This window comes from Heloderma suspectum, chromosome 4 (assembly GCF_057233095.1).
Source record: "Heloderma suspectum isolate Gila_16-S chromosome 4, 16-S_ref, whole genome shotgun sequence".
NCBI classification, from domain to species: domain Eukaryota; kingdom Metazoa; phylum Chordata; class Lepidosauria; order Squamata; family Helodermatidae; genus Heloderma; species Heloderma suspectum.
This window is the reverse complement of record NC_139461.1, coordinates 141,457,198-141,482,179: the sequence shown is the minus strand read 5'-3', so window position 1 is coordinate 141,482,179 and position 24,982 is coordinate 141,457,198. Positions and strand designations below refer to the sequence as shown.

Sequence of the window (24,982 nt, the reverse complement as noted above, 5' to 3'; positions counted from 1 at the left end):
ATTTCTTATTCATTATGCTGCAATAACTGCACTTATAGCTACTAATGTAAGAACAGTTTCTATGACAGAGAATGCTGTCTCTTGCCAGCACAACGGAGCTAAAGGGTTTGTGATTCCTAATTTAATGACAACAAAGGGACCTGTGGCACTTTAAAGACTAACAAATGTATTCTGGCATTTCATGGACTGCAATCGATCCTCTCTGGAACTTATTTAATGAGTTGGTTCTGCAATCATGAAAATTATTTTTTGTCCTTAATTATTGTTTTTGCCAGTGTTGATGGAGGTTGGACTCGATGGTCTTATAGGCCCCTTCCAACCCTACTATTCTATGATTCTATGATGATGGTATTGTTATTGTTTCTGTTATGCTAATAGCCAAACCAACAAAAAACATGTGTACAGAATGTAACTCTTTTCTCCCCAGCTCAACTCCACGAAGAAGGAGCCACACTAGACATGGGCTGTTCTAGAGTTTTAGGGAGGTTTGTAAACCACCCCAGCTATCCACCCTTGCCAGGTTCAGACGTCATGACAACTTGCACCCAGCGAGGGTAATTATGCTAGTAAGGCGGCTTGCAACCAGCACACACGGGGAGGGAAAATAAGCCACTGTAGCTTATTTTCTATCTGTGATCACATGAACTTGGTCATGAAGTGGCCACCGTTCTGAGTCTTTTCTCTCTTCTTTGTAATATCTAACACAGGGGTCCCCAACCTTTTTGGACCTGTGGGCACATTGGGAAATCTGAGAAACTGCAGTGGGCACCACCACAAAATGCCTAATCAGTGGATCACCACTTTGGAGTCTACCTGTCACATCTATGGATCTTAAGCTGCATCTTATTCAGCAAAAACATTCATTTCCTGTCTACTGGACACCACAACGTCTCTTTCATAAGGGACTGTCTAATTGCTGGCAGTGCCATAGAGCAAATGCTTCTTTTAAACATATGTTTTGGCAATGTTCAGTAATTGTTTCTTTGGGGGAGGAGATTATCACGCAGATAAATTTTGTACTGGAACAGTCTTTAATATTCACAGATGTACACACCCTTTTAAATTATTTGCCTGCTTAATGGAAATGAACAAATGGTCAGCGTACATGCATGCTCTGCACCCTGTTGACAACTAAAAAGCTGATATTACAACACTGGAAGGATAAACGTTCACCTCCTCTAGTGTAATGGAGGGCCTTACAACGCTTTCAATATTTGAATGGGTAGCATATAGATGTCACCTTCAAATGGATACTTATTTGGATATTTGGTCTGCTTCTGTTGAAGCCTATGTATAATTGCTAGAAAGTTGTATACATTTCATACAAATCCATGTAAGTATATTAAAAAATAGGATTATTTTTAAGGTTTGGGTGCCCACGGCACCGTGTTGGGAACCCCTGATCTAACACATGATATCACGGTCCAGTTTGCAGGATTGCGGGGTGGTTAACAAATCACCATGGCTTGTTAACCACCCTGCACATGTCGGTTGAATGCTGGCTAGATTTGCATAATTACCCTCGCTGATGTGGCGTCTTGTGTTATCTGAATCTGGCAAGGGCGGCTTGTTGGGATGGGTAATAAACCACCCAGAACCCATGAGCTGTTGTAGGGTTGTGGGGTGGTTTGTTACCCACCCCAGAAGCCATGCTCACAGGATTCCAATAACTCAAGAAGCCGCACTAGCAAGGGTAATTCTGCAAATCTGGCTGGCATGCAACTGGAACGTACAGGGTGATTAACAAGCCACCGTAGCTTGTTAACCACCCTGCAATCATGCAAACCAGGCCCTTTTGTGCTCTGGATCTTCCCAGGCCACCTCAAACAATTGGTTGACAGGAATGCACAACACATATTGCCACATGTTGCTTCTCTTTGATATTACAGAAGATATCTAGGTTTGGATCCAGATTTACACAGGATCCACTGCCCAGACAGAAGTGGACTTCTCCGCCCCTTCCTTCGCACAGCAACCCCTGCATTCCCTGCAAAATGTTACACAAAGAGTCAAGAGACCCTGCTTCATTGGGGCAAGCTCTGGTGTGGGAAGGAGGAGGGTCCTCAAAAGACGGGTGGAGGGACCTTCCATGAGTGGAGCCCTTCCTCTCACAGAAGATGCCTTCCTCTTGTGGAAGGCAGATACTGGATCCAATCCTCGGGGTACATCTTATACCGACCTGGTTCACACAACACAGCAACCCACCATGGCTGATCACCCATGGTGGGTTGTCGTGCTGTGTGAACCTGGCACAGTTTCTGCAGGGTGGCTTATTTATCATGAACATGCCATCCTGAGAGCCCATGGTTTGTTTTAGGGTTGCGGATATCCATGGTGGCTTGTCGTGTTGTCCAAACCAAGCATGGCAACTTTGTCATGGATTGTCAGGAACGGCTGCAGAACTGGCTGGCCAGAGTGAAAAAAACAAGGCACCTGGCATAGCTGCTGGAGCCAGCGGGAGGACCAACAGGGAAAGAGGGGGGAAACAAGCCACAGCAAGCCTGACTGTCTGTCAGGTTAGCAACCAAACAACTAACCCATGCTGTTTTATTCACAGGGTGGCTTAATGTGATGTGCAAACCCTCCCAGTGGGCTGGTTCACATGATCAAAGAAGCAAAATAAGCCATGATGGTGTATTGGCTGCACGCTGCCTAATTTCCATAATTACCCTCACTAAACATGGGTTGTCATGTTGTCCAAGCCCTGTGAGGGTGGGTGGTGACTTACAAACCATCTCAGAACCCATGGCTTGTTTTAGGGTTGGTTTGTAAGCTACCTCCTGCCACCCACCCTCACTGGGTTCGGACAACACAACAACCCACGCCCAGCAAGGATAATTATGGAAATTAGGCAGCATGTGACCGGCATGTGTGGGGCGGGAAAATAAGCCACTATGGCTTATTTTCCCTCTCTGATTGTGTGAACCCAATCATTATCTAGTTTGGTCTTAAGTAGCTCCTTAACCAAGTGACAGAATAACTCGCCTACCTTTTTAGAGGTGCCATTGTATATAGGAACTTGCTGTAGTTGTCCAGCACAGAGCCATGCATGTGCAGAAGAATGACATTGTAGACAACCAGAGCAACCAGCATGATTGCCATTTTCAGCTCATGATTTATCCGGAGGAAAACGGAACAGGAAATCAAGCCCAAGATGCAGCTGTAGATAAAGTACTAGAAGAAGAAGAGAAAGACCAAACCAAACAAGGATTTGGGTTAGCAGCTAAGGCTGAATCCTCACTATCATGGTAAATCTGTGTCTGGGCTGTACCACTCAGCACTTAACTGCGTGCTCCTTCATAAAAATACTCCAGCCACATAGAAAATTAGATGTCAGGGTAAAGGATTCTAGCTTAGCCTTCTCCCTGACACACACATTTTTTATGTATAGGAATCTCCCCCCAACCCCTGTCACACACAACATGCGCTCCATTAAAACTGATGAGACGACGGGCACCTCATGCATTACCACAATGGCATGGATGCTGCATTTCTGGGGTTTCATACCACATCACGGTGATAACATTTAAAAGACTGGAACCCCGAGGGCAAGGCCAACCACTCAAATTCTTCCAATACAACTGTTGTATTCACTTCCCAGCCAGGAGACCTTTGAGTGAGTAGGGCCCACATAATGGCCCCCTCCCCTTTGTTCCAGCCTTTGAAACTTTACCAGCAGTAGTGTAGCGGAGCGAGGGCTCACAGGGACACAGCATTGACACTTTTTTATTAGCAGGGATGCTGAGACGGTCTCCCACCCCTGCCTTCTCAGACTTCCCTGTTCCCTCTGAGGTTAGCTGCGATCCTCACAGTAGCTGGGGGTGGAGTGAAGTTTCTCAGCAACAACATACAGTTGTGAGCTAGTCCTGTTGTAATGCGAAATATTTTGGGGTGGTCTGGTCCTGAATGGCCAATTAAGACCCAATAGCTTTATAGAAGACTTGTTCCTGGTACAGATGAGAACTGCTAGAACTGGTTTGTTGATACCAACACAGCTGCCTGCATTTTTGGATTCTCCTCGGGGGTGTGGCAGTGGGGTCATGATGAGTGCCTGCACTTCAAAATTTATCACTACACCACTACTTCCCACAATGGTGTGGGATGAAGCCATGGAAAAGCAGCTCCCACACCTCGGGGATGCTGACTTCTATGCATACCTAGTTAAGATTGGGCTAGAAGACTGCAATCCTTTACACTCTTACTTGGGAATAACTTAATTATTTATGTATGTATTTATTTTATTACATTTCTATACTGTCCAATAGCTGCAGCTCTCTGGGCAGTTCACAACAATTAAAACCACAAAATGCATCATAAAATACAATATAAAATGTAAAAGCTTAAAACTGCAGTATAAACGTACAAACCACAATAAAGCCTGGCAGCAATGCAGAGATTTAAAATATAATAACAGACTTAAAAAAACAGAGCTTGTTTATCTTATTTCTGAAGATGGAACTTGGAATTATTTCAAGTCTTTGGTTTTTCTTTCATTCTAGCATCTACATTTAAGTAAATTTAATTTTTCACATGCCTACAGGAACTTAGTAATGCTTTAGCTTAGCTTTTTATTTTCAAGTGCAGGAGAAAGTAAAAAAGGAGAGTTAGCAATTTTAACATGTTTTAGTTTAGCTTTACAACACAAGTAGTGAACAAGAGGGTTTTGAGGAGGAGTCTTAACAATAATGTTAGAAGCTCAATTTGTTATCTTGCTCACTACATTTGTAGTGCTAGCTTTGTAAGTCCCATCAAACCCTGTTGGGTTTTCTTCTGTGGGATCAGACTGTAAGGCTGGCTTCTCACAAACTAGCAGCAACATGCTGGCCTCTTTCAATGCAGCGTCTGGATACTGCTCTGCAAGGCCCTTTGGGAGTGTGACTAGCAGCTCCTTGGGTGGGATGTCATTTGCACGGAATGGTAAACAGGTAATCAGAATGAGCTGTGTGAGTGGAGGTCTTCGTACAGACCTGGATCAATGAGGGAGCAACTTCAGAGAAACTGCTAGATGTGCATGTAAATGGGATCTTGGTCTTTCTCATTCCATTGACAGTAGGTGTTCCTGCTACAAGCCATAAATAAATATAATACAAACTTACTGGTAGGAAAAAATGGTTGCTTCGAATATACCAGAGTGTCTGATCACTCGCATCGGGAGAACTTGCATTTGATGAATTCAGAATAGGGAGGAATTCAATCACATCAGCATCAGCATCAGCATCCAAGAAAAACTAGAACAAACAAACATGAAATCTCTTAGGGTCTTCATCAAGTATACAGAGAGTGTCAAGAAGAAATCTAACATCCGGAAGGATACAGACAAATGGAAGTTTTGATATTAATTTAAACATGAGGTATGTTGCACTCTTTATTACTTTAATTTTTCCATTGTGAAGAGAATAAAGCTACTATGATACTGCATGTTTCATAGATAATTGTCTTCAGCCTATTTGAAGTTTCCCATTTGACACATTACTCTGTTACGCACACTCCTCTGTTAAACAGCCATACATTATTTTAAGAGACTGAAGGAGATAATAAAGTCTACAAGTTTTATGCACAGTCTTCGATGCTAGCTGAGAATTATAGTAAAAACATCCTGAAGCAGGCTAAAAATAAAAGCAGAGTAAGAACTAAAGTCCTTCTTTTGAATGGATGCAAGAGGTTCCGTCATGCAATCACCTCCTCATGCATACATGCTGTGCAAATAGTCTGGACTCTGCCCCCTTACCACCTGCCCCTCTGACAAGTTTGAAAGGCACTTTTCTCCCAGCCCTGCTCCAATGGGGGAAGTGAGAAAAGTATCCTGGGAGATGGAACATGGGCTGGTAAGTTAGGGAAAGGTTCAGCTCTCCCTCTTGCTGTCAAAATTAAGACTCCCTCAACCTTCCCCCGCACATGAGAACAGGGCAGGCAGTCGTGTGAAATAACAAATGTGGTTGCTTCTATTACATCACGTTTGATCCTCAGATAGAATGAATTTTGATGCATAGTATTATCTTCACAGCTGTGCATGTCCCACTTTGACCCATCCAAGCAATGCATTTTCTGAAACTACATTTCATCTAAAGTTGTACTGGATATTGTTGTTGTTGTTCAGTCGTTAAGTCATGTCCAACTCTTCATGACCCCATGGACCATAGCACGCCAGGCCTTCCTATATTGGATATATTGGACATATTTGATATTAAATGCTAGTGCCTGAAGTAATATGGAAAGGTGGTTTTGTTTTAATGAAAAGATAAAAGAAGGAAAATGTAACAGAAATGTCAGTTTATGGGAGACAACTGTCTCTCTATCCAGTCACACTCCACCTTTCGTCTACTACTTATTAAGTGGTATGTGTTCTTTTCATCTCTCTCAGATATGCAACTTACATATACAAAGGAGAGACTTAGGGAGCAACCTTATAAGGTTGCCACCTGCTGAATGGAAGCTGCCTGCGAGACAGGAGGCTTCCAAGATTTCTATGCCCTGCCGGGCTGCTGCTAACTGAACAGGAGCAGCAATGGAGGTGATTTTCACCTCTCTGTCCTCCTTTTAAACTGCTTCCGCTAGACAGGACCCATCTTAGTTAGGCCTGTGGCTGTAGATACCACAGGATACTTCCCACCCGCCAGCACGGCCTCTCCCCATTCTTGTCCGACGTGGTCACATGGACCTCGGAAGAGGAGCCACGGTGGAGCTTCTGCAGTGGCTGTGCGAAAGGCGGGGTTGAAGATCCAAGCAAGTATTTTCACTTCCAAGGTCATAGCTCTGTCTATCCTATGGCCCCTCAGACATAGGGTTGCACGCTTAATAGTATTTAGAGGGAACTAAAAAGGGTTTGCTTCCTACAGTTCATATGCATTTTTGTCCCATTCTTATTTCTGATTAAACAGGTTTTGGAGTCTTACTCAAACTGAGAAACCTGATTTACCAGAGGCAGAAGTGGAATCAGCATGCACCACCACCAGCAGTTCTCCTTTCAAATAGCCTGAACCCCCGGAAAAAAAACTATCGTCTGTTCCAATCTATCTTGTTTCCAGATTGGCCAATTGCTTCTGAATCATTAATTCTGGGGATCTTAAGTGTGTAACATGGCCTAACAAAAACCTTGTTTTTATATATATTGTATTTTATTTGTCTGAAATATTTCCAGTTCATGTTTTCCGAATGTCTAGCTGAACTATGAAAAAAATTACCAAGACGCAAGAAACCCAGCTGGGCTGCATGAGAATCATGATTATTCATCAGCAGGAAACTGTTAGCAAGAGAACATCCTTAAACGCTGCAGATTTAGATAAGAGTGTAAGGAGAACCCTGTGGATCAGACCAAAGGTCCATCTAGTTTCCTACAATAGCCAGCCAGATGCCTCTGGAAAGTACACAGAGGACATGAAAGCAGTTGTTACCGTTAATGCTCTCCTGCAATTGGTATTCATTAGTTTGTTCTCACGGCAGCTTTCAAATCAGAAGTCAAATGTCAGTTTGGCTGGGAAAATCTTAAGCAAGGCCCAGGGACCAGAGAGCTTGTATGCCATTGAAAGGCATGGTGGAGGAAGAGGAAGTCAGCTGGAAGCCTAAGGGCAGAGAAGCTGATGAGTACAGCTACCCTAAAGAAGTGATATGAAGTAAACTGTGGCAGGGGAACTAAGGATCTGAATGAAGGATGAGTGAAGGAGGCAGCACCTCCGTTAAAGGTTCTGGTAGTGGCCCTGGCTCTGGAACGCCCTTCCCAAGGGAAGTTCGCCTGGTGCCCACACTGCTATCTTTTTGTTGCCAGGTGAATACTTTTCTGTTCTCCCAGGGTTTTTAACTGTTTTCATATTACTAATATTTAAGTCCTATTATTTTAGTCCTTGTGGCATGATTTTAATTCTTGTGCCAATTCATGGTGGTTTCAGTTTTTCATCTGTATTATAGTTTATGCTGTGTCAGTATGCCTATTGGTTTTATGCTGTGTTATTGTTTTTATTGCATTTTATTAAGTTGTTATTGGGTTGGATTCAGGACCTGGCTTCTGTGGAAGGGCTCCGTTCACAGAACGCCCCTCCACCTGATTTGGGGGTTCCCCCACACACACACACACCACAGCTCAGCCCATGCAGCAGGGTCTCCTGACTCTCTGACCTGGTTTGCACAGCATGGTATAAGCCACCGTGGCTTAATTTACCTGTGGAGGCTCTGTGCCATGTACCAGCTACCATCTTGCATGTGCAAGCCACGGCAGGGGTGTGCCGTGGCTTGTTGTGGTGTGCAAACCCAGTGAGGGTGGGTGGTGGGCATGGTTAACATATCGTCCACAACCTACGGCCTGCAAAATGGTGGCCAGTGTGCAGCACGGAGTTCCACAGGTGAATTAACCCATGGTGGCTTGTCGTGACATGTGAACAGGCACTCTGCTCTGGGCAGCATTTTCAAGAGGCTGGAGGGACTATCATGGGGACAGGGAAGTCCACTTCTGCCAGCACAGTCAACCCAGCATAAATCTGGATCCAACCCATTATATTTTAAATTATATTGTACAATGTTTAGAGCAGGGGTGCAGTAGTTCTTTCAGTCCAAGGGCTGGGGGCCTCATTCTAGTGGTGTGTGTGTGTGTGTGTGTGTGTGTGAGAGAGAGAGAGAGAGAGAGAGAAGGCAAATTTGGTGGGGCCAAAGGCAGATGGGCAGAGGCAAAAATACCTGCATATTTTAGCTTAAAACTCTTACTGACAATAACTAAGCCTTTGGGGAAGCATTTCAGACTGTTGGAATAGGGCAAAAACTGCACAAAAGCCAGGAAACCACCATGACTGGTGGTTGGAGAAGAGGGGGTGGGTCCGGGGAAGGGGGTGTGGCCAACTGGGGAACCCAGGAGGGCTGGATTTGGCCCATGCACCTGAGGTTCTCCACCCCCGGCCTAGAGAAATCTATTTTAGGAGGCATTTAACAAATAAAATACAAATAAGTAAATAAGTAAATAGGAGCACAACAGGAAACTGAGGAAAGTGGAGGAAGGAGAAAGAATTCTTGGGGGGGGGAACCTCATACAGGGCTTCAAGACAGGGAAGACTGTGCACTCAAGGTAAGTGAAGGAGCCTGAGAGTTTGGGAAGTCTGGACTCACTAGGAAATGAAGCCAAAGATGATGCATGCAGACTGGCAGAAGTGAATTTTACATAATGATTGTTTAATATATAGCCAGTGGAAAGTCTGTAATTGTACTTTTACTTTATTTGGCCAATCAGACCTACTTTTCCAGGTAAAGCATCTAAAAAAGAGCAGATTTGCTTCCTGCTTCCACACTGGCCTATCAAATAAGAAAGAATGAAATACTAATAGTAACAACTATTTTTGTTGTTGTTATTTAAAAAATCAAATGGTAACCTGCACCTATTCCTGACACAGTTTTTCATGCACACAAAATCAGTCAGTCAGTCAGTCAGTCAGTCAGTCAGTCAGTCAGTCAATCAGCAAACCACAGTGGAGGATATTTTCTGAAGTACTTCTCCTCCTTTCCCCCGGTCTTCACAGCTTCCTAATGATGCTTCTTGTCATAAGGCTGGTTTCATATCAACTAGAATTCAACCTTATTGAATGAAAAACGACTCATTACCGAGAAGGAAACTCAGCAGCTTGGGACTTTGGACAAACTCTTTCAAAAAGAGAATTATTTCAGCTAATACTACAAAGAGAACGAGATCATGTCCCAGTTGTCAACATCTCTAGACGAGAAGGAATTTGGAGTGAATCTGACCCAAATATCTTTATCTTCTGTCACAACTATCAGTTGATGTTTCTAAACCTGAGGTGAGACACAGAAGCCCTTTCCAAGGATTAGGCCAGTCGTTGGCTCCATCTACCAGCCGTGCATTGTCACAAATGAAGTGCATATCAGCATGGTTGGGCAGCTGCTGGGCAGTACCACCTCCCTGCTCTGCTGTTCCTCCTCCTCCCTAGGTGCACTGCTGCTTCTCCCAGCTGCACTTTCTACTTCCCAGCTGTGTGTGGGGAGATCCTGCCAACACACTGAAAGCTGACTTTAATAGGACAGAGGGGCAAAAGGACAAGACAGAAAACTGAGGCTGCCTGTCGCCCACTGTAATGGGGGGAATGGGCATGGCGGGGTGGATGTAAGGGCTCACATAACTCTAGACCTGGCTCTGCACATGCTGATTCCCCAACCATAAATCAAGCCTTTCCCATAAACCCTTTTACAATAAGACCAGTCACTCTGCCAAAGTGGCTTAAATCATGCAAAGGTATCCCAAAGGTATCCTTTCAGTCTAAAAACATTTTGCAGGTATGAAGTCAACAATGAAGTCAATAAAAAATATTGAAACTAAGGATTCTGCAATAATCCAGCAGGTTTGATTTCTGATACAGATATTTAGCTCTGCTGGTGTATACAATTAACTCATGTTATGTTCAAGATGTACCCATAAGAATATAAGAGACCTGCTGGATCAGACCAAAGGGCAGTATGCAATGGGGTGCTTATGCCCCCGCCGATCTGTTGCACCCCACCAATTCCCTTCTGCAAGCGGCACCCACCACTTGCGGAACAGAGGTTAAGTGCTTCTGGAACGGAGCAGGTCAGTGTAGCTTGCATAAGGGAGCTCCGCTAACCTGCCCCTATCCAGATATGAGCAGTTCTGCTCATTTTGGGGCTTTCTCGAGGAAGCGTTAAATCTCTGTTGTGCAAGTGGTGCATTCCGCTTACGCAACAGACTTGGTGGGACCCACTGTTTGTGTAACAGAATTGATGGGGCACAACAGAATCAGTGGGGGAGTAACTGTCCCTTTGGATACTGCAAAGTTGTCTGTTATTGAGAAGCTCAGCGCTGACAGCTTTTATATTTGTATTTTGGGGCATCACACTAGCACTTTGGCTAAAGTATCCATTTTATTCCAGAAGGCTGTTTGAGTGAGAGACTCATGGCAGCTGGGAGCCAAGAGTCCTAGGCAGTAATGTGCAACCTAAAGCATCTAATAATCAAGGTGTGACCTATGCATCCTCTACTATAATTGAATTAGCAGGAGTTGCTCTCAAGTGAGTATGCAAAACATGGAAACTCTGGATAAATACAAATACCTTCCTAACCATCAAGGCCCCATCCTAGTCAAACAACACACAAGGGTAGTATAAATTGGCCAGTCCCTTGATGGGAAATAGTTTTCAATCTGAAAGTGTCCCCACCTCGGGAAAGGTCATTAACAGTCACTGGTGATAGTTAGGATAAAGTATCACCAGATTGTCCCTTGGAAGCATGGCTTTGTGATGCCTAATTAGCCAGCTAATTAGTCAGGAGTTTTAGGAAGATTTCTATTCACTCTAAGAGCCAAGCTATTGAATCCTTTGTTTAACTCCTACTCACAGTGATCTCCACTGTGTTCCCTAGGCAGTAATGTGCAACCTAAAGCATCTAATAATCAAGGTGTGACCTATGCATCCTCTACTATAATTGAATTAGCAGGAGTTGCTCTCAAGTGAGTATGCAAAACATGGAAACTCTGGATAAATACAAATACCTTCCTAACCATCAAGGCCCCATCCTAGTCAAACAACACACAAGGGTAGTATAAATTGGCCAGTCCCTTGATGGGAAATAGTTTTCAATCTGAAAGTGTCCCCACCTCGGGAAAGGTCATTAACAGTCACTGGTGATAGTTAGGATAAAGTATCACCAGATTGTCCCTTGGAAGCATGGCTTTGTGATGCCTAATTAGCCAGCTAATTAGTCAGGAGTTTTAGGAAGATTTCTATTCACTCTAAGAGCCAAGCTATTGAATCCTTTGTTTAACTCCTACTCACAGTGATCTCCACTGTGTTCTCTGCGCTTACCCAGTAACAACTATTGAGTTGAAACTCTCAGGGTGACTGAAGGACTTATTATACACAGACCCTCTGTTGCATTGACTTGCAATTCTCCCATATTCCACCTGGCATGCTGCCTGATCCTCATGATCTGCTCCTAGCACTATGCCTGCCGCTGGGGGTGAACCCACATTTACAGGCCTAGAGCTTTTCTCCTTGCTTGTGCTACCTTGTTGCCTTGTTTTCCAAAACAGAGATATATCCCTTGTGATGCAGCCATTGCTGCATTTAGGCCACTTCCACTGCAGTGGTGTTGCCAACCTGCAGTGGGAGCTTAGTTACCTGCCCGAAGTACTCAAGGGACTTCCACAGTGTGTGTATAGCTGCAATACTGGGCCTGCAGAACTGTGTGAGTTGACCCCCTCAGAGATCCAGAGACACCCATGTCTCACAGTGGGAGTAAGAAGAAGGGCTATTTTGAGTTGTTGGGTTTAAGCTCAGTGGTTCACCCTTCCGCTGGTAAAGCCAAGAGTCAAAGGAACTTTGCTAAGGTTTTGCAGGTTCCCAAACCAGGTGTATCCAACATCTAGCTGGCTTTCCTCCTTTGCCTCTTTTTCTCAGTTCCCTTTCCTCTCCCCAATGGTTGTCATTTTCTTCAGGTTAATTAGGACCTCAGGAGAGGCAGCACTTTACTGGTCTCCCCATACAACTCTATTTTTGAAACTGCATTTTACACTCTGCAACGCTCAGGGATTCCAAGAAATGGCTTAGCCTGCCATCGGTCCTCCATCATCGCCTTTGTCCACACAGGACAGAAAAATCACAGAATACATGGTGGTTTTCAAGCCTGGGATGATCCCACCATTGTAAATGTGTGACCAGATGTTTGCAGGAGTTAGGACAGCCATTGCCCTATGTGAATTTCCCAGTGATTGTGAGCAACTAGGAAGTGACAGCCTTTCCCCCTCCTGTGAAACCGGTAAATATATCCGCTGACTGCTTTCTTTTCCTTATATCACTCTGAAACTGTCCATTATGCCCCTTGTGTAGCCAACCCTGTTGCACTGAAACTCACATTTTCCCCACTGAGTAGAAGCCTCCAAGTGCCACCTCTCCATTACCAAGCCACCCTCACTCGGTACTCCTTATTTGGTGAACCATAACTCCATTTTCTTCTCACTCTGTCACTACTATTATGAATCATAAGGGAATAGTCTGCTGGTGCAGTGCTAAGGGAGGAGTACTAACCAATCTTTTATTTCTGTAACACTTGTGGTAAAATAAAAACTTGTGTCCTTTAAGCTTAAGCTTTGTTGGTGTTCTTGAACTTATTTACCCACTATATCTGTCAGAGCACATGGCAGGAGTCAACAACACAATAGCTGCAGCCACCTGGGGCGCCCTCCAAGAGGGCCCACCAGACCCTGCTGGACCCCTCTGGCCTTTCCTTCCTCTCCCTGCCATCTGCCGCCATGGCTTTTCCTTCCCTCCTGCAGATCAGGAGATAAAGTGAGCGTGGCAGGAGTCTGGGGGGGAAAGGAGGAGGAAATAGTGAGGGGAGGAGCAGGAGGAAATAGTGAGCAGGGTGGGGGGAGAAGATCAGGAGGAGGAAGAGGAAGAAGAAGGAGGGGATCATGAGCAGGGGCAGGGGAGAGGAAGAAGGAAATAGTGATGGGGAGGAGGAATAGGAAGAAAAAGAAGATGCACCCACTCACACTGACAGCAATTTTTGGTAGGGCTGTGGACTCATTTCAAAATGTAAAATGTGCCCACAGACCCAAAAAGGTTGCTTATCTCTGGTGTACTGTCTGCCCTGTGCATGCCACATCTCTGCCCAAGAATCTAGTATCTCCATGCATGTCGAGTACACATGTATAGATATGTGTTCTTATGCATGTGTGTTCAAGGACAAGAAGGAGCAGCCCCTGTAAGAGGTCTGTCTAGTCCAGGATTCTGAATCAGATTCAGAATCTAGTCCAGGATTCTGCTTGCCACAGTGGTCAACTTGATGCTTCTGAAAAGCTTACAAGCAGTGCTTGAAGGCAAGAGACCTCTACTACTCCTGGTCCCCCCCACCCCCCAGGAACTACTACTCAGAAACATATTGACTATGAACCTGAACCTGGACGTTCCATACAGCCATTGTGACAAATAGCCAGGGAGCTGGTACTGTACTGGTTCGAGTGTTGGATTAGGACTGATGAACCCAGGTCCAAAGCTCCACTCAGCCATTAACTCACTGGGTAACTTTTGGCCACTCACTAACTCTCATCTTAATCTACTTCCCTTGGCTGTTGTGTTGTTCAACAAAACTTACATCAGGATTAAGTCCAAGACTCTTCTTCTGGTTAGTTTCATGATCAACTGTTCAAAGGCATAATCATTTAGGATATGAACATAAATTTACACAAACTATATGACAGTAACTGAAGTCAACCATTATTACAATACTTTCTCCATTGGGATGCCTCCCTGATTTCTTCCTGTGTCTCAAAATCACCTTCAGTATTTTGGTCAGGTGGTTAATAGTATGACTCAAATATTAAATTACTTTTGGTTCTGGTATTATTACTTAGAGTGATTCTTTGGAGGAGTTTGTTCCTCTTAAGCTTTTGAGTTTATTGGACTCTGTGCCTAATACACCCTTCCCAGTTCTTTCTACAGAATCTGTATCTATTTGTGTTCCACTGATGCCATCCCACCAGGTTTCTGATACGCCCACTATATCTATGCACTATGTTCTTGCTCACTACCAACCAAGCACTCCAGCTCCATCTTGGCTTGGAGACTTAAACCCAAGTTATTTTCCATCAGGGGAAAAATATTGGTAGCTGGATGTTTGCTCTGCAGGTATCTCTTTACTATGTTCCCGCTCTTTGAGTACATGTACACAACAAACTTAAATTAGTTTTATACTATTTTAATGGGAATTGTAGCTTGGTGAGAGTGCTGGATATTCTGTAGAAATCCCTAAATCCTCTGCACAGAACTATTTTCCTCCAGGGATATCTCCGAAAGAGGGAACTACTGTTAAACCAATTTAAGTACAGACATGCTATTTGCAAATGGTACACTGTGCTCTGGATTGCACAGATCTGCATATGGCCAGTAAGGATGAAAATGGTTCTGTCTTTCTGAAGGGCTTTGGCTAAACGACTGCCACTTCCTACCAACTCTACAATTCTATGATATGATTCTGTTTGGGGTGCTGGCGAGCAGCAGAACATAACTCTGCATGTAGATTTATTTAAAGTTTTACCCTGCCCTGTACAGAAGGTTCATGTTTCACTTTTCTTGGTGCAAGTCAAGTAACATCAGAAATCTAAAGAGGGTTTAAAGTCTACATAGCTCGTGCATGTGTTCAGTCCAACATGCATGGGCCCAACAACACATGATCGTTATCCAGAACATTGTACAGGCATAGGCACTACTTACACCAAGTAGGTGTAAGTGAGCTGGGTAGAAAATAAGCACGCAAATGATACCCTTCCCCACTTATTGTGAAAACAATGCATGTTAAGGAATATGAAAATAGCCCTTAAAAGAAACACAGCCGCCTGCTAATTCCCAATGCTATTTGCAACCCGAGTCACATCATGAGCATAACTGCTATTAGCACATTATGAAATTGTGAATTTTTGCAGGACTTACCAAGCCAGTGCATAATGAGGGAGTGTATGACCATCATTTATCTTGTAGCTGCCCTAACTGTTACCTGGCAGTCACAGGTGTCATCACAAAATGAAGTTCATGGGAGAAATACTTCCTGGCTTTAGTCGCTGCTATCTGAGAATTACTACTGTGGGCAAGAATCCCTTAGAAGAAATGGAGTAGCACTCATAGTCAACAAAAGGGTGGGAAAAGCGGTACTGGGGTACAATCTTAAAAACGATAGAATGATCTCAGTATGAATCCAAGGCAAACCATTCAACATCACAGTCATTCAAGTCTATGCCCCAACCACTGATGCCGAAGAAGCTGAGGTTGATTGGTTCTATCAAGACCTACAACACCTTCTAGAACTAACACCAAAAAAAGATGTCCTCTTCATCATAGGGGATTGGAATGCTAAAGTAGGAAGTCAAGAAATCACCGGGATAACAGGCAGGCATGGCCTTGGTGCACAAATTGAAGCAGGACAAAAGCTAACAGCGTTTTCCCAGGAGAACACACTGATCATAGCAAACACTCTTTTCCAACAGCACAAGAGGCGACTCTACACATGGACATCACCAGATGGTCAATATCGAAATCAGATTGATTATGTCCTTTGCAGACAAAGATGGAGAAGCTCTATACAGACAGTAAAAACAAGACCTGGAGCTGACTGTGGCTCAGATCATGAGCTTCTTGTTGCAAAATTTCGGCTTAAATTGAAGAACGTAGGGAAAACCACTAAACCATTCAGGTATGACCTAAATCATATCCCTTATGAATATACAGTGGAGGTGAGGAATAGATTGAAGGGATTAGACCTGATAGACAGAGTGCCTGAGGAACTATGGACGGAGGTCCATAACATTGTTCAGGAGGCAGCAACGAAATCCATTCCAAAGAAAAAGAAATGCAAGAAAGCCAAGTGGCTGTCTGATGAGGCTTTACAAGTAGCTGAAGAAAGAAGGGAAGTGAAAAGCAAGGGAGAAAGGGGAAGATATATCCAACTGAATGCAGAGTTCCAGAGAATAGCAAGGAGAGACAAGAAGGCCTTCTTAAATGAACAATGCAAAGAAATCGAGGAAAACAACAGAATGGGAAAGACTAGAGATCTCTTCAAGAAAACTGGAGATCTCAAGGGAACGTTTTGTGCAAAGACGGGCATGATAAAGGACAAAGAAGGCAGGGACCTAACAGAAGCAGATGAGATTAAGAAGAGGTGGCAAGAATACACAGAAGAACTATACAGGAAAGATCTTAATGTCCCTGATAGCCATGACAGTGCGGCCACTGAACTTGAGTCAAGTGGGCCCTAGGAAGCATTACTAACAACAAAGCTAGCGGAGATGACAGTATTCCAGCTGAGCTATTTAAAATCCTAAAAGATGATGCTGTTAAAGTGCTGCACTCAATATGCCAACAAATTTGGAACACTCAACAGTGGCCACAAGACTGGAAAAGGTCAGTTTACATTCCAATTCCAAAGAAGGGCAATGCCAAAGAGTGTTCAAACTACTGCACAATTGCGCTCATTTCACATGCCAGTAAGGTGATGCTCAAAATCCTACAAGCTAGGCTTCAGCAGTATGCGAACCGAGAACTACCGGAAGTACAAGCTGGGTTTCGAAGAGGCAGAGGAACTAGAGATCAAATCGCCAACGTTCGCTGGATCATGGAGAAAGCAAGAGAATTCCAGAAAAACGTCTATTTCTGCTTCATTGACTACGCTAAAGCCTTTGATTGTGTGGATCACAACCAACTGTGGAAATTCTTAAAGTGATGGGAGTACCAGACCACCTTACCTGTCTCCTGAGAAACCTGTACGAGGGTCAAGAAGCAACAGTAAGAACCAGACATGGAACAACCGAGTGATTCAAAATTGGGAAAGGAGTATGACAAGGCTGCATATTGTCGCCCTGCTTATTTAACCTATATGCAGAGTACATCATGAGAAACGCCGGGTTGGATGAATCACAGGTCGGAATTAAGATTGCTGGGAGAATTATCAACAATCTCAGATACGCAGACAATACCACCCTAATGGCAGAAAGCGAAGAGGATCTCAAGAGCCTCTTGTTGAGGGTGAAAGAGGAGAGTGCAAAAGTTGGTTTGAAACTCAACATTAAAAAAAACGAAGGTCATGGCATCTGGCCCCATCACTTCCTGGCATATAGAAGGGGAAGAAATGGAAGCAGTGACAGATTTTACTTTCTTGGGCTCCAAGATCACCGCAGACGGTGACTGTAGCCATGAAATTAAAAGACGCTTGCTCCTTGGGAGGAAAGCTATGGCAAACCTAGACAGCATAGTAAGAAGCAGAGACATCACCTTGCCGACAAAGGTCCGTCTAATCAAAGCTATGGTTTTCCCAGTAGTAATGTATGGCTGTGAGAGCTGGACTATAAGGCTGAGCGCCGAAGAATTGATGCTTTCGAACTGTGGTGCTGGAGAAGACTCCTACGAGTCCCCTGGACTGCAAGGAGGTCAAATCAGTCCATCCTAAAGGAAATCAACCCTGAGTGCTCACTGGAAGGACAGATACTGAAGCTGAAGCTAAAATATTTTGGCCACCTAATGCGAAGAGAAAACTCTCTGGAAAAGACCCTGATGCTGGGAAAGACTGAAGGCAAAAGGAGAAGGGGACGACAGAGGATGAGATGGCTAGATAGCATCACCGTTGCAATGAATATGAACTTGAGCACACTCCAGGAGAGAGCGCAGGACGGGAAGGCCTGGCGTGCTATGGTCCATGGGGTCACGAAGAGTCGGACACGACTGAACGACTGAACAACAACAACAATCTGAGAACAGCCAGGAAAGCTGCAAGACAACTTTGTGCCTTAAGTCCCTCACTGCTCACCAGATCAATCCTTTGTCAGTCATGTTGGTATGAAGTAAGAAACATTTGAAACTTCACAGAAGTATTTTGCTTTTAAGAAATAAATTAATCTGAGATTCATAAAAGTCCAGTGCTCATATACAACAGTACACAGCACATTTTAATAAATTATTTTAAGTTAATGGACTTGTGCAGTAGATTTTGTTCTCCCAACAGTACACATCTGAACATGAGAAATGGTTTTGTGCTCTCACATCAGAATATTTTAAGAGACATTTGAGTCCTTTTAATTAACCATTTTGCACAAGAAGCCTGCAGTGAAAGAACTGGCTAATTAGTTCAACTTCATATGTGAAACTCAGCTTTTCATCCTGTCTCTGTCCCCAGTATGCACACTGCTTCGTGACCCCAGTTCCTCCTTTAGAATTGCCAGGTTACACTGCTGCAATAACAGTGGAAGCCACAACCAGCGGAACATCTCATCTATGCGTTTCCTTCAGGCTTATCGGTCCTGTTGGTATCAAGATGTTAGACCTAGAAACCCAGCCCCCCTTGGCTCCCGGGCTTATGGTCCAGAGCCCTCCAAACCTCCCTTGCCAATAGCACACAGCCCCACCATACGAGATTTTGCTTCTGTCCTATTTTCTCCTTGGTGCCTCCTTTCTTCAATGGGCGGGTTCACACATGACACTAAGCCACGCTGTGAATAAGACACGGTGTGCTGGTTGTTCACTTAACGACCCATGGTACAGCAGACAGACAATCGGGTTTGCTATAGCTTTTTCTCCTCCTCCTTCCCCTTCAGTCCTCCAGCCAGCTCTGGTATGTGTCCCAGGTACCTTTGGGGCATAACCCATCTTTTCACCTTATCCCAGCCCCCTCCCCTTTTCATTTGCCGCCATTTTTTCTGGTGCTTCAGTATTACACAAATGTGTTTGTAATTTTTTAATTATCCCCCCCCACCGTTCTTTTGCAAATGCGCAAGAGTGCACTTCCACCTATCCAATATGCGTAGTCTTGCCTTTCAGTGACTTTGTATACTGCAGTGTCAATGGACTGCCGAAGTGAAGTAGGTAATATACAAGGAACTCGAAAAGGGAGGGGGTGTTAATAATTCCCATTTCTGGACTAGCTGGAGATTCAGGGAAGTGTTGAAAACATGGAGGACACTGAGAAGTGTCAGTGCAACAAATGCAAGAGTATTACATTGCCAAGTGGGAGATGTTGTCTCCCCCTCTTTTGGTGCACTTACTTCATTCACCTTTCCCCCTTATTTTCAGTGCTTCTGAACTGTGCTACTGGATCCCTCCTTTCTCTTACTATTATTTTTCCCTTTGTCCTTTACAACTGTGCGCAAAGTAGCCTATATGGAGCCTCGTCTTGTCAATTTCCTCATATACTACCTACTCCACTTTGGCACTCCCTCTGACAGCTGCAATGTACAAAGAAATTGACCAGGCAAGACTACACGTATTGGACAACCAACGTAGGGAATGGGCTGGCAATAAGAGACCCGAGGGTGAGATGTCTCATGAGAAGGAAGGAGCAACGCTGAGTTGCGAGGCACTCCATGAGGTTGGCAGCCAGAGAGGTGATTCTCTGGAAAGACCCAACTTGACAGCAGGACAAGGGTTAGACTCCTCAGGTTGGGAAAGGATGGCCATTAGGGATGGCGGAGAATTTCTCCCCGAAACTTCGGGGGGCTGAGCGCCAACGTGTTCGGGCCCCTGAACAAGTTTTGGGGAGAAATTCTCCACCCCCCCGCCCCCCGCACCCCCCCCGGGATGGGACTTACCTTTGGCGAATGTTCCTCCCGGCGGCGGGTCCGGCCGGCGGTTCGGCGGGTCTTCGTCCGGGGCGGGAGCGGCAGCCGGTCTTTCGACCGGCTGCCGCCGCCACCATTCCAATAAAAGAAAAAAAAAAACGCCCCCGTAATAGGCTACATGACGATTAACGTAGCCTATCACGGCTAGATTTGCAAAGTCAGCCGTGATAGGCTACGTAAATCGACACGTAGCCTATCACGGGTGACTTAAAAAAAAAAAAAGTGTGTATGGATAATGGCGGCCCCCATAGGGAGCTGCCATTCCCGTTCCTTATTTGGTCGCTGTAGTCTACGTAAATCTTTACGTAGACTACGGCGAAAATAAGGGCAACGCATATAGCGTTGCCCTTATTTTCGCCGTAGTCTACGTAAAGACTTACGTAGACTACAGAGACCAAATAAGGAACGCGAATGGCGGCTCCCTATGGGGGCCGCCATTTGCGTATGCGCTTTTTTTTTTTTTTTAAGTCACCCGTGATAGGCTACGTGACGATTTACATAGCCTATCACGGCTGACTTTGCAGATCTAGCCGTGATAGGCTACGTTAATCGTCACGTAGCCTATCACGGGGGCGTGTTTTGTTTTGTTTTTTACTTTTTAGTTCGCGGCCGGGTGAGGCGAGGCGCCTCCTCCCCGGCCTGAATTTCAGCCGGGCGAGGCGGGAAGCCTCCCCCCCCGGCCTGAACTTCGCGCGGGGAGCAGCGAAGCGCCTCCCCCCCACCGCGAAAAGCTTCGAGGACAGGTAAGTGACTTTCGTGCACCCCTAATGGCCATGGGGGCCACCACAGTTTCCTTGCAAGTTTCTTTTATAGTGCTGTAACCTGAGGCAGTTAACTGCAGCTTATGTAGGTCTTTATTATGCAAAGCCAGCTGGTGAAGTCTGCTCCTGATTTCTGCATATGGATTACATCTGTAGCCTGAGGCAATGCTGATCTTAGTCTGCATAATAAAAGTGTTTGACTAGCAATAAGACTGACTTGTGTGACTACAAAAGTAGCCAGGAGCTAGGCACTTGACAGCCGAATCTGTGCTCTTGTGCAAAAACAGGGGCAGAAAAATAATTTTTAAAAGATTACAAACACATTTGCATACTCCCACGGATGGGAAGATCTAGATTCCCCCCGCTTTTCACAGCTCCCACTCACAGCTGTTACTGGCACGGTTACTGAAAATGGAAGCCATGAAAAGTGGGGGGAGTCTAGATCATCCCTTTCTCGAGTAGCTAGAGACTCCAGTAAGTGCTGAATGGAAGGAGGATGCTAAGAAGTGTCAGTTCAACTCTTAAAACCCAGAGGATCACCTTGCTAAGTGGTCAGTTTTTCCCCAGCCCCTTTTTGGTGCACTTACTTTTCCAACCTGTCACTGTCAACAGTGCGCAAATTAGCCTATATGCAGTCCCCTCTTGTCAATTTTCTTGTATGTTTCCTACTGCATGTCATTCCCTTTGACGGCTGAAACACACAAGGGCATTGACAAGGCAAGGCTATATATTGTCAAGGGCTCCTTGGAGGGCTCTCTCAGTCTAATCCAGTAGCCAAGTCCAGACGCAGACAAAGGGATTCTTTTCAAAGCTTTATTCTTCTTTTACAACTTAACAACTCTACAGGTAGCAACTAGATCTGAGCAGCAGCATCCCTATGCCCTAAGTTGGAACAGTTGGTCCCCGTTTGAAAGGCAATTACTGGCAGACCCCTGAATATAAGGACTAGGGAGAATCCCTCCCCTTTTCCCTTGGATCTTCTGGGCGCAACCGTTCTTTGAGCGCCAACTGGGCGCTACGCCTCCTTTCCGCGTTCTCCATTTGGCGCCGCTCTCTGCGTCTGCGCCACGCATCCAACCAGTCTGCTATCGGTGCTGGGTCACTCCCTGGATTGCTTTCTAATCTAGGAATGTTGGTGGGAGGAATCTCTGTCAGCTGCGGGCCCTGGGGAAAAGGGGCATGCTCCTCTCCCAGGAGCGACTGCTCTTCCTCCGAATCAGAACTACTCTGGGATTCTATGGGCTCAGTGTCCACCCTGACATATATATTGGACAGCCATACATGTGCACTTGCGTACCTGACAAATAATGAAACAAAATTACAGCCCCATTTATACACATTTCTGGGCTAATTTTTTTTTAAGGGGTTGGCAAACAAGCGACAGCCCCTCCAAAGTGTGATTTGGACACTGTTGGAGGGCAGTCACTAGCAATAGAGGCCTGAGGCGGCAGGTGCAAGCACAATCAGGACTAGCAGCAGGGGTTTTTGCCGCTCTTGCCAAGCGGCTTTGTGCCCGATCACCACAACCCATGATCGACTGGCTCTGCCAGTCTGGACATCACAACAACCCATCGTGGGTTGAAACAAAACAAAACAAAACAAGCCATGGGTTTTCAGGGTGGCTTGTTGCCCCAAAATAAGCCACCCTGTGGGAAGTGGTCTCAGTTCAGATGACACGACAACCTGCCGTGGCTAGCTACCCATGATGGGTTGTCATGTTGTGTGAACCCAGTCACTGTCTGTCGGCAATCTTCCCTAGCCATCCTATTTCCCCTTCCCTCCTGACAAAGTTCTGAGATGTTTCTTTAGAGGACCTTCTCTTGTAGCCCCTTCTTGCTTCATTTCCTTGTCTTTACTGCTCTTGACTCCTTCTGCCTCTTATTTTCCCTACCTCCTAGGACAGCTTTCCCCACCCCTCCAGATGTGTTGCACTGCAACTCCCATTATTCCCAGCCAGCATGGCCAAACAAATGAATCCAGTTTCTGTCTTTTTTCTGTCACTCTAATAACACATTAATTTTGCCATCCAAGCATATTCCCATAACTTCTCAAATTATGGACTGGCTCTTGGGAATCTTCCTTCTCTCTAATACATAAAGTGCAATCTCATACATGTCTACTCAGAAGTACAGCTCATTGCATTTCATGGGAATTATTCTCAGGTGTGTATAGGATCTCTAGAGATGTCAGACAAATCTGCAATGGAACCAAATGAATTTGGATTTTCATGAATCCAACCTGTTGGGCAGATTCCCCAGACTTGTAGACCGGTTTTCTAACTTTCGGGAATTTTGTACATATTTTGTTGTAAAAAAATGCACAAAATAAAAAAAAAACCAACCAAAACCGAACATTTCCCCCACAGGCTAAAATGTGAAAATGTGCATTTGGGGGGAATTTGCACATTTTTGCATGTGCAATTTTGTGCAAATTTGGAAATACCCCCCCCCCCCCGATTCCATCCATGGGTGGAGGACAGAACAAATGGCACCTGACAATCCATGAAGCACAGACAGAACAGATTTTACACAATCGGTACATCCCTAATACATACTTACCTGGAGTAAGTCCCATCGAACTTAGTGGTACCTACATATGAGTAGACATGCATAGGATTCTGATGTTTCTAATTAATTTCTCAGGTTTGTTAATGTTCATAAGGTTTTTTTTTCCCAGAAGAGAATATAAATATATTCTAATTCAAAAATATCTGAACCAAGGTCTTATTTTGTTCATTTTGTTCTTGACCTCATTGTAAACTGTTAGTTTGTATAAACTGAATCTTTTTACTATACATCTCTTATCAATTTACTTATTTATTAAATTTATATCTTGCCCTACACTAAAAATAGTGCTCAAGGCAGGTAACAATAACGCATAAAATACATAAATTCTTGGATTCTCCATATTTTAAAATTCCTTCCAATCAATATTAAAATCTGGATCATCTATTAGTATAAATGATCTTTAAGACTTAACCATGCTTTATATTTAGTTCATTTCTTAACAAAATCCAAAGTAAAAAAGTTACTGCTGGGAAAATGATTGTAACCCACTTTTGTCTCACTCTGGGCAGTATCCAACGGTGACATTCTGCAAATGCAAATAGCGCTAGTGGAGCTCCACTGAATCTTCCTGCTGCACAACTGATTGCCCATTATGCTTGTGCAACCAGTTGTGCGAGCAGATGCGCAACCGGTTGCACAATGCATTGCACAACGGGTGCACGGAGTTGCACAACTGGTTGCACAAGTGGAACACACAATGTATTGCACAAAAGTTATGCAAAATTGCTTGCGCGACCATGCTTGCATAAATGTAACTTTAGTTGGATTCTTCTCTTGTGCATAGTTCAGAACCTAGTTTCTGCTGGTGCTATATCATTTTCGCTATCAGAATGACACTGTTAGATACTGCCCTGCATATAAAGGTAATTCTGAATTCTTAAACTACTCTACTATCCAAATAATGCAGCTAGAGCAATAATATATCTTGATCTGTTTGACATTTTAATCTCAGTCAAACTGACAACTTTCCCTTCCATCACAGAAGCTGGACTGCTGCTTTGTTCTCCAAGCAGTTTGAATGCTTATGAACATCCTATCCCATCAGTTGCCTGAGGCTTTGCTGCCAGTTGAGCAATACAAGATACATTGCCATAAACCTTTCTCATGGAGATGAGAGAATTAAATATATAATTATAGAGCTCATTAAGCGGTTTCTGCATTGAGATTCTTCTGAATCATTGCAAGGCCACTGAAGTCACTGAAACTGTTACACAGAACAGACCATATAAACATAGAAAAATAGTAACAGAAAGAACAACAAAATCTCATTAAACTTACCATATTGAATACTGCCATTGTTAATATTATAGCAGTTGTAATCAAAGTGAGCATGATCCGTGGCCATGGGTGGTTTGCAATGACTCCAGATGACTTCAAAATCCACATCAGTGAAGCTGAGACTTTTTTGTTGCACTGCTGCATATGGAATACATGAAAATGCATGTCTATAGATATTTCTGTGTCTCCTGCTTTAGCTCCAAAACAAGAACGCTCACAATTCTACACTGCAAGAACATGCTGGTCATGCAAAAAAAAACAAAAACAAAAACAGGAGCTG

General features: G+C 44.4%; 1 protein-coding gene across 1 annotated transcript in view; it reads right to left on the bottom strand.

Annotated features, from left to right (window-relative positions):
- Window positions 1-24,982, bottom strand: part of ADCY2 (adenylate cyclase 2) — a 190,999-nt gene that overhangs the window by 34,433 nt on the left and 131,584 nt on the right. Inside the window, exons 16-18 of the mRNA XM_084850684.1 lie at window positions 24,703-24,840; window positions 5,097-5,228; window positions 2,990-3,174 (exon numbers count right to left, since the gene is read on the bottom strand). Coding sequence (XP_084706810.1) covers window positions 2,990-3,174; window positions 5,097-5,228; window positions 24,703-24,840 — 455 coding nt within the window. The remainder of the gene's footprint in view (window positions 1-2,989; window positions 3,175-5,096; window positions 5,229-24,702; window positions 24,841-24,982) is intronic.